The 11,164-nt window shown below is 33.8% G+C and overlaps 2 protein-coding genes across 2 annotated transcripts; one reads left to right on the forward strand and one right to left on the reverse strand.

Annotated features, from left to right (window-relative positions):
* Positions 1 to 1,724: 1,724 nt before the first annotated feature.
* LOC120074954 (mRNA-decapping enzyme subunit 2-like) lies at positions 1,725 to 6,315 on the reverse strand. Its single transcript, XM_039028067.2, has 8 exons — positions 6,083 to 6,315; positions 4,957 to 5,108; positions 4,641 to 4,768; positions 4,426 to 4,521; positions 4,003 to 4,155; positions 2,869 to 2,972; positions 2,716 to 2,783; positions 1,725 to 2,498 (listed from the first exon to the last, which is right to left on the reverse strand). The coding sequence occupies exons 1-8, from the start codon at positions 6,163 to 6,165 to the stop codon at positions 2,314 to 2,316; spliced, it is 969 nt and encodes a 322-aa protein (XP_038883995.1). The 5' UTR covers positions 6,166 to 6,315; the 3' UTR covers positions 1,725 to 2,313.
* Positions 6,316 to 7,835: 1,520 nt separating this feature from the next.
* Positions 7,836 to 10,291, forward strand: LOC120076811 (Acyl-CoA N-acyltransferases (NAT) superfamily protein). The gene is made up of 3 exons (XM_039030732.2): positions 7,836 to 8,337; positions 8,715 to 9,117; positions 9,743 to 10,291. Exons 1-3 carry the CDS (start codon positions 8,169 to 8,171, stop codon positions 10,029 to 10,031), a joined length of 861 nt encoding a protein of 286 aa, XP_038886660.1. The 5' UTR covers positions 7,836 to 8,168; the 3' UTR covers positions 10,032 to 10,291.
* Positions 10,292 to 11,164: the final 873 nt, after the last annotated feature.

Raw genomic sequence — 11,164 nt, forward strand, 5'->3', positions numbered from 1 at the left:
AAGAAAACTATTAATTATTTGAATATAACATAACAAAATAACACCTATTCCTTATTTTGAGTAAGTTATTTTTTTAAAAAAATAATGCATATGATCTTAAAATGGTTGGTTCACAAGATATTTTTTTTCAGACAATATGTGGATGAGGAAATAAAATCTCTAACTTCGAGATTATCAATACGAACATTTCGTCATGTAAATTATGTTCGTTTTGATGGTCCACAATATAATGATAAAAGTAATGAAGTGTAAATTTGAATTAATTGGGGATGGAGAGCAAAAACTGGGGCAGAAGCACGTGTAAAGTAACAGAAAGCAAATTCCAATTCCTTTTGACTCTGCTAGTCTGATGCTTAAAGCCTGTGGAAAGATGTTGATGTGAATTTGAACTTGTTTTTTCCCCCCTAATTTGGTTTTGGTTTAAATATTTTGATCCTCCACTTTTAGTTCCATTTTTTTTCATGTTTGTCATTTTTTTTTTAATATTCATTTTGTTCTGGTAATTTATTTTATTATGTCTTTGTATTTTTAAATTGTCTATTTTAGCTCATATGTTTTTGGAAGTGATGGTCCCTTGACAACGAAATGAAAATGAAAATGAAAAATAAAAAAAAGTTGGGTGATACCTGAAGCTAAGGTGTTTTCATGACAAGAAGTTGGTCTGATAACTTTTTGAAAGGTTGAAATGAGTTCTAAGCTCTCTCAAAATTCTCTTGACTAAATAATTGAAAGCGACTATAAAAATACTGAAGATTCTCAGTTTGAAATGAGCTTGGATGAACATGTGCTTTTATTTATTTATTATTATTATTTTGGACAAAGAGCTTTTATCCCTTTAAAAAAGCACTTACCAAAATTTCATAATAATTTTTTTTATTGATAACTACAAGTGATCGGTGAAAACTCTTGAAGCAAGCCATTTGTGTTTCTAATAAAAGCACCTAAAAGCATATCGAAGTCATTGAAATTTGTATAGGGTGTTGGGCTCACAACCTCAGTGTAGGTATTAAATAACCCAATTCACCAACTTTAATAGCATTCATATTGAAGTCATTGAAATTTGTGTAGAACTCTCTTTTCTCCTCACTCTTTTGCATATTTATCAAAAAAAAAAAAAAAAAAATTATTCGTGTACCCAACACAAATTTTCTAACTCCAACATATTACTTCATCTTCATAGTGATCAAGTTTAAAATCACTCTAAAATAAGACTTATTCCATCATAATGATTATTTTATTTGAGTGAAAATTGCAAAGAAAGCCAAACATTGAATCAATTTTGAATTAAAAGTACATTTTAAAATAACAAAAAAGATTAACCAATTCCAAAATATTCTCGCACGTCTTTAATCCATGTTTGGTGCTCATTAAAGAAATACTCAAGTATTTATGAAGCAAAAGTCTTCACTATTTTTTTAGAGGAAAAAAAAATCATTTAAAAAACACTTTAATTTGAGTTATTTTCAAATTAAAAAAAATGAGTCAATTTACTTACAAATATAACAAAATATTACTATCTATCAGTGATGGAAGTCTATAACGATGTATCACTGATAGATAGTGGCATTTTATTATACTAAAATATTTTCAACAACTTTATCGTTTAAAACAATTACCCTTTAGATTATTCTTTTAAATTACTTTTAACCCACTCATATAGATTTTTAGTATATTCTCTTCGCATTCATCAACAAACCATATGTTAGTGGGGGAAAAAGCACAAGTAGCAAAGAAATGAGTAGATGCCACACCAGGAAAAAGGGGTAAGCAGAAGCATGTCTTCTAAAAGTGCTCACCCACATGAGTACCAAACTAAACTGATAAAAACTAATCATCAAAGTTCAACACATTTCACACATCAATGTTTCTGTACAGAAAATCCCATGTGGCATACACACGAACTCCCACGAACCGACACCTGTCATTGCAATCAAGCTGGCAAAGTACTTTCTCCATCACTCTTTCACCACGAACACCAAATTGATGCAATTGTTGAAGCATTTCTTTTACCAGACATTTCCCTACGAACACTTTTGTATACACTACAGAATATATGCAAATTTCACACAAAAGAAGACTGTATAAACCAACATTTTATGTCCAAAACAGCATGAAGGACAATGGTTGAGTAGATCAATCAAGCTGGCAAAGTAGATCAAATCAACCCCCCTGGTCTGTCCTAGCACTCCTATTTCTAATTTTTTTTTTTTTTTTTTTTTTTTTTTTTTGCCTTTTGCTATTACTATTATTTAGTAATTTGACATATCTATAAGGTCTAACTAAGGAAAAAGGTCATTAGGACTTATAGAAGACTTAAGAAAAGGCTCTATCCATTGACTGTAAGATTGAGGCAGTATCAAACTTGAAGTTTCTGAAGCTCCTGCCTGGACCAGTGTCCGGGATGGAAACATCCACTTCTTGTTTACTTAATTGGCTCTCCATTATGATTGTACTGCTGCTACCTATCGAGCTGTTCTTAGCCTTCCATACCGTTAGTCCTTGAAAACAAGAACATACACTACATTAACATATTTGAAAACAAGGCATGTTATATGTAATTTAATCTATGTAAAGTTGTGAGATTATGCCTTGGAATTTGGACGGCCTATAACTTGATTTGGAAAACAGAATCTATCTTTGGAAATCAGAAGCAAATTCGTATTGATAATAGTTGCAAAATTTCATAATCCCTAAGTAGGTGGAGAAAAAGAAAACCTCTTATTGACACATCGGGGTTTGGATGAACAGGGGGATGATGTGTCGAAATCCATGACCTCAGAGATCTGCATGAAGATGCTAACCACTTAAAACATCTACATTCGTTAAAGCATGAGAAAGAAATCATTAAGAATATACAGATGTACTCACGCCAAAAAAGGAGCAACCATATAAAGCTTGAGACCGTTCATCCCACGAGATATTACATTATCACTAGCTGGTTCAAGATCATCGAGTCGATGCCATGCAATTTCCTGTTTACAAATAGTTAAGTACGGGCTTTCAACTACAGAAGATTCCAAAGATAACCTACCACTAATAAACAATTCCCCCTTTTCCCTTTTTACCCAGAAATTTGTCAAACCCATGTGTTTCCTGGTTCAAAATTAAAAGCTACACGCCTACCTTTACAACATTTGATAGGCATGGCCCATGGGACATGTTGAATTTTTAAGACATTCATCCCCAAGAATTCTGGAACCAGGTTGATCCAAAAACATTTTCATTCTCATCAAGTATTATAGCCCTTTGAGTTGAAAATCAAAAACTTAGGCAAGGTAAATTTAAAGTTAGGATATTAGATAAATATGGGGTTTCATATCAAACTCAATTGGCAACAAGAAGAATAACACATGTATCTTCTTTAACATGTCCCTTCAAGATGATACCTTTTGGGTTCACCATTCTTGAGTTTTTTTTTTTTTTTTGACCAAATCCCATTTGAACTCAAATTTGGTAGTATCATATTATATAAACAGGAATTCTTATAGCTATCAATCTAAAGCTATAATATCTGAAAAAATATATATATCTTGCATGGATCAGTAGCCTCCAACGTATTTATAGTCTACAATACTGCATAAAAGAAAAGATTAAATTTGAGATTCATCAATGCATCTTTCTTCCATTACATCATGGTCACATTAGCATAATCCAGAATCAGACGGTACTTCATAATTACCAAAACCTTTACAAGAACGAGACTTTTTTTTAAGAATATTATGTCACAAATACAGGAGAAGATTTAAACTTAAGATCCTTCAAGGGAGGCATAAAATTAACCTGGTTAAGCTATACTCAGATGGGCTAAAAGACAACTTTTAGGAGTAAACTAGGATTATAATGCTTAAAATATCAAAAGAATTGTTGTCAAAACACCTGAAGAAAGGCAACACATGCATGAAAAAACTAAAACTATAAGTAACATATTTTGAGGTGGTGATTTCAATGGAAATCAAAACTAAAACTATAGAAATATATTTTGAGGTAATAAAAAACACATACACTGATCTCTTTCTTAGTTTGCGGGGCGAAGATATTATCAACTTTCACACCAGCAATGATGTAAAGCCGCACCCTTTGCTGTCCAAATATAACCTCTATGTATTCAGATTTGTTGAGAAGATTTGTAATGTCAAATCCTGTTTCTTCCAGGACCTGCATTCAAATAGTAAATCTCACATTTCTAGGAGGCACATAGTCTGTCAGCAGGAAATCAATGTTTGAAATTTTTCCCGATACCATATAAACGTTTCTCCATTTATACGGGCCATTATTGAACCAAAATTCAAACTTTCATGCCCAGATCCTACAGAAGTTAATAGAATAACATCTGACAACTTATAAAGTTCTACTTCATTAAAACTCAAGTGAATTTTGCAGGTACAATCCAAATAGTATTTACAAGAGTCAAAAAACCAAGATTACTTCTCTAATGGCACAAGCATGGTCTTCCTCATCTTTGCTCTTTTTACCGCGTGGAAAACTCCAACTTGATCCTTTCCATCCCTTGACTAACAAGCACTGTATTTTGCCAATAAGAAGCAAAAGGGAGCAGTGTCAACATCCTTTACATCAATTATGTAGGGAAAAACAGCTTAAACAATTTTTAAGTGAGCCAAGTTCCATTAACAAGAGCTCACCCGCTCAAATGTCTCGTCCATTATGATTGCCCCAGTTACAGGAACTCGAACCTTGTATGAAGTGAAGTCTTTAAAGATATCATCAATATGGGCAACATATGGTTTTAAAACATCGCAGCTTTTAAACACTGATATATAATAAGGGAAAACAGGAATGTGCAGAATCGCAGATAATAGGCACATAAATTTGGATTAATAAGAGAATAATAAAGTATACCACTAACAAGTATTAATCATCATTTGAGAGAGATATAGAGAGAGAGGACTCCGACTTTTCTTTTTCCATAACGAATGGTTGCACAACTGTGCAGGATACATAATGAAGTGAACTCCTTCAAATTCAATGACTTTAAAGATGGATTCCTTTCCACCGAGTTGTCTTCATAAAACCAATGTGCATACTCTATGAGGAATAGAATCCTCTCAAATGATTGTAGATCTTCCTTCGGCACATTCAAAACAAATCGACTGCAGAAAACAAAGACAAAATATTGAAGCAAATAAAGGGGGAGAAGAAAAGATTCAGAGCTGCATCAAGCAGGTTAGAAATAAGGAAACTAACGAAGAATGAATTGAAGATCCATCAAGGTCAAATCTCATACAAAGACTAAGGATGAAATGGATCTAGGTCTAAGAAACAACAACCTTTTGTTCAAGTAACAACTAAGTTATCTAACATAAAGTCCCATCTATCTGTTCTTAACCATGTAAGAAATTGCTTACTTTATCAGTTCCGGAAACTTTATTCTAAAAGATCCACCACAATATCAAATAAGCAGAGCTCATTTTATTTTGCATAAAACGTCCTTCGACATCTGATAAAATTATCAGTCATCAGTATTCAAGGCCACAATTTCTTGGCCTTTTACTACATTGAAGAACATAACGTTGCTTCCAGAATGGGAAAAAATAAATAAATAAATCCAACCGCCCATCTAGTAATGTGTCAACAAACTCCTCTTAACAAAGTTATGAACCAACAATACTCGCCATCACAAACAGAAATTGTTCGACATCAAGCGAGTTTAAGCTAAGTAGAGAGATCACTCAAACAGAAAAAAATGCACATACATAAAAGGAACATCCGTGTTGCCGATCCACTATGCTACTTTCTCATAAACCGCATTTATATTCCAAATTTCAACTCCCTACGCTTCATCGCCGTTTTTAAGGAGAACTTCTAGCAAGTAAACCAACTACTCTTCTTTTACAATTTCTCGCAATTACGATGGAACAAAAGTTCTCAGTCGCGTTGAAGAACAGAAAACAACAGAATGTGAAAAAGACATTAGAACAACAAAGAAAAAAGAACTCAGTTGAAGGATCAGTCAAATGAAGCAAAGATGAAAAGAATGTGATGCCGGAAGCACATTAAGGAGGAGTTCAAGAACAAGAACAAATAACAAAAGTGGAGAGAGAGAGAGTTGAGTTGAATAAGGGACCTGCAAAGATCATCGAGGAGTTCTTGAGAAGGAAGGACGTTCTTGACCGGAGCAGTGGAAGAGGAGTGGTGAAGAGCGGCCATGGAGTTGTTCGGAAATGGAAATCGAGGAGAAACAAGATGAAGATTTTCAGCTCGTTTTCGTCGATCGTCAATGAAACAAGCTTTTCACCAAACACACACCAAGTAGCCGCGAAACGATAAAGCCGATTTGGTCAATCGACTCAATTCTATGAATAATTGAATATCCATCGGTTCATGTTATGCGCCCGATCCGGTTCGACCGGACCCTTTTATTTATTTATTTTGGAAAAATAAATCAATTTTAACCTAAATTTTTAAAATCAACAAATTAAAATTTATAAGTATTGCAATCTTAACCATACATTGCATGATAAATTTATGTCCAAAATTAAAACGATATTCTCATATGCTTTTCAATAAATTATAATACATGGGCATGGTGTATAGTTGCTGTTATTTTTTTAAAAAAGTGATATTATAGGCTTTTTTTCTATTAAAAGTAACGAGTTTTGATAAATTTGTTCGATCATCGATTATTAATTTGTATATTAATCAAACTTAAAATTGTACTCAACTTGATATTGATATTATTGAAATGGATGAGAATGAATTTTATATAGATTTTTACATTTCTTTTGTTTCAATTAGTTGATGAATTAACAAAAAATGAGTAGAGAGAAAGAATTGCAACTCTAACTAAGTTGGTATGATGTATTTGAAATTTTATTATATATATATATATATATATATTGGAGTTCAACGAGTGTCGAGATGAGGAGTTTGGTTCTCATACCTCATGGTCGAGAGAATATGGCATAACCAAGTGTTAAAGTGGGTCTATGTTCATGTTTTATTGGTTTTTTTAAAAAACAAAGATCAAACAATCAATCTTGTTTTAGAAATAAGTCATCAATCTATAAGATAGTTATTTAGTGTCTTATAGTTATATTCAAATTGACATCCAGGTCACAAAAATTGGAGGTAAGAAATGAATCGTAAAGATTCAGTTAGGTGTGTATTTACGTGTTCATGAAAAAAACATATATATAAAAACATGATCAACAATGAGCTAATTTCAAGCATGCAAAATAATATTATTCACTAATTAGTTAGTCTTACCAAGTTGATGCAATGATGGGATTGTTAAAAAGTGATCGGTCTTTTAGATATATATGACAACGGATGACTTGATCATCCTTAGATTATTTGTCAATATCAAATTACTATATATGACAGTTATTAAACACTATAAACTAATAATTTCAATTTTATATTTAAAAGCACTTTCCTCAACCAATCTTTTTTTTCCTTTTAATATATTATCAGTCAAGTTGGTTGTTAGAGATGAATGACAAATTTGATGGTTTTCGAATTGGTCGTCTGAGGTGATCATTGGAGGTGGGCACCAAAGTTGATCATTAGAGGTGGTCTTTGTCTAAGTTGATCGCCTAAGATAAATATCGGTGTTGGTCGTTAGAGGTGGTTGTCACCATGATGATTATCAGGAGGTAGTTTTTGTCGAAGTTGTCATCAGAGGTTGTTGTCAAAGTATAGAGTTGGTCGTGTAAAGGTAGTTGTTGTAATTGGTCGTTGGAGTATGATAGCGATAGTCATCATATTGATAGCCAAACGATCCTTAAATTATAAATCAAAATACTATAGAACCTAAATTCTTACAGTTTCTAAGGGCTAAATTTACAATTGAATAAAAAATTAAACTTGTAACCTTCGTCCGTGATGTAATGTCCGAACCGGCTAAACTATGGTTTGAGTTATTTCAAAATTGAGCGATGACGATTGATGCTTGATTTGACCAAAGAGAGTTTGGGAGGTTGGAGCCGAGTGAGCTTGGTTTTGTTGAGACGTGCTTCAGAGAGGACCTCAAATCATCAGATTCACATCGCGACGAACGATGCTCAGCCGATCAACACCGTTTCTTCAGACGTTGATCACACGTGTGGCATCTCCATCGCCTGCTAATCCTTTATACTCTCTTCACCCAAAAGAATCTCCAATTTCTCAGGAACACTGAAGATTACAGAAGGAATTGAATCGCTTTGGAAATGCGGGCCATATCCTTTGGACTCACAGTCTCTTCTTCTCCTTCTTCTTCTTCTTCTTACACTTCCCTAAGACCCTCTTCTACCACAAACTTCAATCCCTACAAATCTGCTTCTGCTTCTGCTTCTGCTCATGGTGTCTCTCTTCTTTCTTCCCCCAAATCAGCCTCAGGTGGGTGTCTCCTTTTCTGGGTTTTCTTTGATTCTTCTTCTTTTGTTTGTTAATTACCTTTCTCTGCTGATTCTCAATTTGGTTGTTGCTATTGGGAGTTTTCTGGATTTGGGTTTTCATTAGTTTGGTCAAATTTTCCTTTTTTGTGGTTGTTTAATTTCCGGATTTATGGATTCATAGTTATTGTTTTGCAGTTTCATAGAATTGTGAACATTGGAGCTTAGAAATGCATATTTGGTTGTTTTCTGTGTATATTAAAAGAAATAAGAGAAGTAGAACATAGCTTAGAATGTGGTGTGGAGCATCATTGTGTAATGAATCGGTCATTTGGTTAGGCTATGGGGTTTGTGTTTGATTCTTTTGGCAATTTCCTCCAGGTGCAAGAGTTTGTAAAGCCAGTCAAGTTTTTGATTTATTTCCAACTGTAACTCCTGAGATAACAGTTAGAGAGGCAAGAATAGAGGACTGTTGGGAAGTTGCTGAGACTCATTGCAGCTCTTTCTTCCCAGAATACTCATTCCCATTGGATTTTGTGTTGAGGGTTGATAGGCTTGTGGCTATGTTATCTGGATTGTCTGTGCCAAATGGTTGCAAGAGGATTTGTTTGGTTGCTGTGATTGGTGGCTCAGAAAATGATCCATTCCTTATTGGACCTGAAGATTTCAAGATTGGAGGATTTGATGGTAAAGTTAGTCTCAACAAGGGTTATGTTGCTGGAATTTTAACCGTCGATACCGTTGCTGATTTCCTACCAAGAAAAGGACCGATGCGGCAAAGAAGGTGAGTTGAGTACATTACCCTTGTTCATCTTGTGGAATAGGACTATTCTCAGACAAGAAGAACTATTATTGTTTCGAAGCAATCCAGTTTTCAGCTGCACCTTTCTAATGACATACGTAAGTCTACTATTGTAAAAGTAACAGGTTCACTGTCTAGTTAATCGTGTATTTGTCGTGTGGAAGTATCAAATCCCAACATTCGCTTACATTTGATTGCTTGTTCATGCTTGACTCGGCGAGGAACGAGAACAATACCCTTCAGCATAGACTTATCTAGCTTCTCCAAGTGAGGCAGGAACGTTAAATTTACTGTCCAACCAGGATACTTGCTCTTGGTTATGAAGTTGAAACTGATCGGATGAACTGAATTTTAAATCTTTTTGTAGGCTGCTCTGTATTTAGCAACAAACCATTTATCAATATCATTGCAGCTCAATGATAACATTCCTCTAAAGAAAGAGCTGGTCTCAAGTTATTTTTTCTGAAAATTTGAGCTTCATCCTTAGTTTTCAACTGAAGTTTGATCCATTCAAATGATGTAGTTTCAAGTTTCTGATCTTTCGACGGTTCTGCAAATTAATTCAAATGTAATAATCCCTTGCTTGTTTTTGCATCTCCTGTGGCAGGACAGGAATTGCATACATATCAAATGTAGCAGTTCGTGAGCGGTTTCGACGCAAGGGAATAGCGAAAAAGCTGATAGTAAAGGCCGAGACCGAAGCCAAGAACTGGGGGTGCCGAGCAATCGCGTTGCATTGTGATATGAACAATCCTGGGGCTACAAAGCTGTATAGAGGTCAGGGTTTCAAAAGCATCAAAGTACCAGAAGGAGCAAACTGGCCTCAGCCAAAGACCTCTCCCGACATCAAGTACAGTTTCATGATGAAGATTCTGAAGAACCCAGCCTCAATTTAGTAATTCAGAGGACATTTCAATATATTTTAAAGATTAAAATAAGAGGGGAAAGGGGTGCAAAAGAAACTACCATTTCTGGACAAAACAGAAATGGTTGGTGGGATATTTTAGAACAGCTTGTATAGATGATAGAAGGAGAACAGATTTGGGATAGCTGCACATCTTGTATTTGTATTGTATAATGGTGCCCATTGTTCCCTTTGTAACATGCTGAAGAAAGTTTGTTTCTATGATTAATACCATTATGTGGAATTTTTCTATGATCCTTTGTTTGAATTGAGCTTAAGAGCTTCTTAGAGGTATTAATTTATATCACATCACACATCATTATCTAATAAAATTTGTGATAAGGATTATGATGTTTCACACATTCCGATCAGACCTATTACACGATTTAAGGCAGTAAAAATTCAGCAATTATTCATTTTTCACATACAAGATTAGATAGATCAATTCATCCTCTATTTCATGTACTACGTACATGCTAATCCAAGAGATGAAGGACCATTTGGAATGTTTACTCAGTTGAAGTAGACATTAAGTTCCCATAAGTTCAAGCACTTCGAAGACTTCTTGTATTGGTTCATATAACATTTTTTTTGTAATTTTAATTTCTTTTCGTTTTATGTCTAGTCAATGTTTCTAGAAGATACATTAAAAATGGTAGTTGGAAAGATGAAGTTACTTTATTTAATGAAGAGGCATCAAAGATTTGGAAAGATGGAGGTTGCTTTTTTTAATAAATGGTTAAAAAAATGGAAGTTGCTATTAATGAAGATGCATCAAAGATTTGGAAAGATGGAGGTTGCTTTTTTTAATAAATGGTTAAAAAAATGGAAGTTGCTATTAATGAAGATGCATTAAAGATGGTAGTTAGAAAGATGGATGTTGAAAAAACTACTTCTTTAATGTTTTATTTTGACTTTTGATTTCTTTAAATTAAATAAATTACAATCTCCAAAAGTCTAACATCCTTTCTATTGTAATCAAAATTTTTATGGAATGAATTATATTTCTCATGTTTGAGACCATTTACTTATAATTAAGCAAACTATCTTTGAATTTTCTAAGTTTTGCATGTGACACATTCAATCAAATCAGTTTAATTGTGGGTGACTCGATCTAGAATAAGG

The sequence above is a fragment of the Benincasa hispida genome, chromosome 4 (assembly GCF_027475165.1).
Source record: "Benincasa hispida cultivar pf3 chromosome 4, pf3_genome.v1.1, whole genome shotgun sequence".
Taxonomy (NCBI): domain Eukaryota; kingdom Viridiplantae; phylum Streptophyta; class Magnoliopsida; order Cucurbitales; family Cucurbitaceae; genus Benincasa; species Benincasa hispida.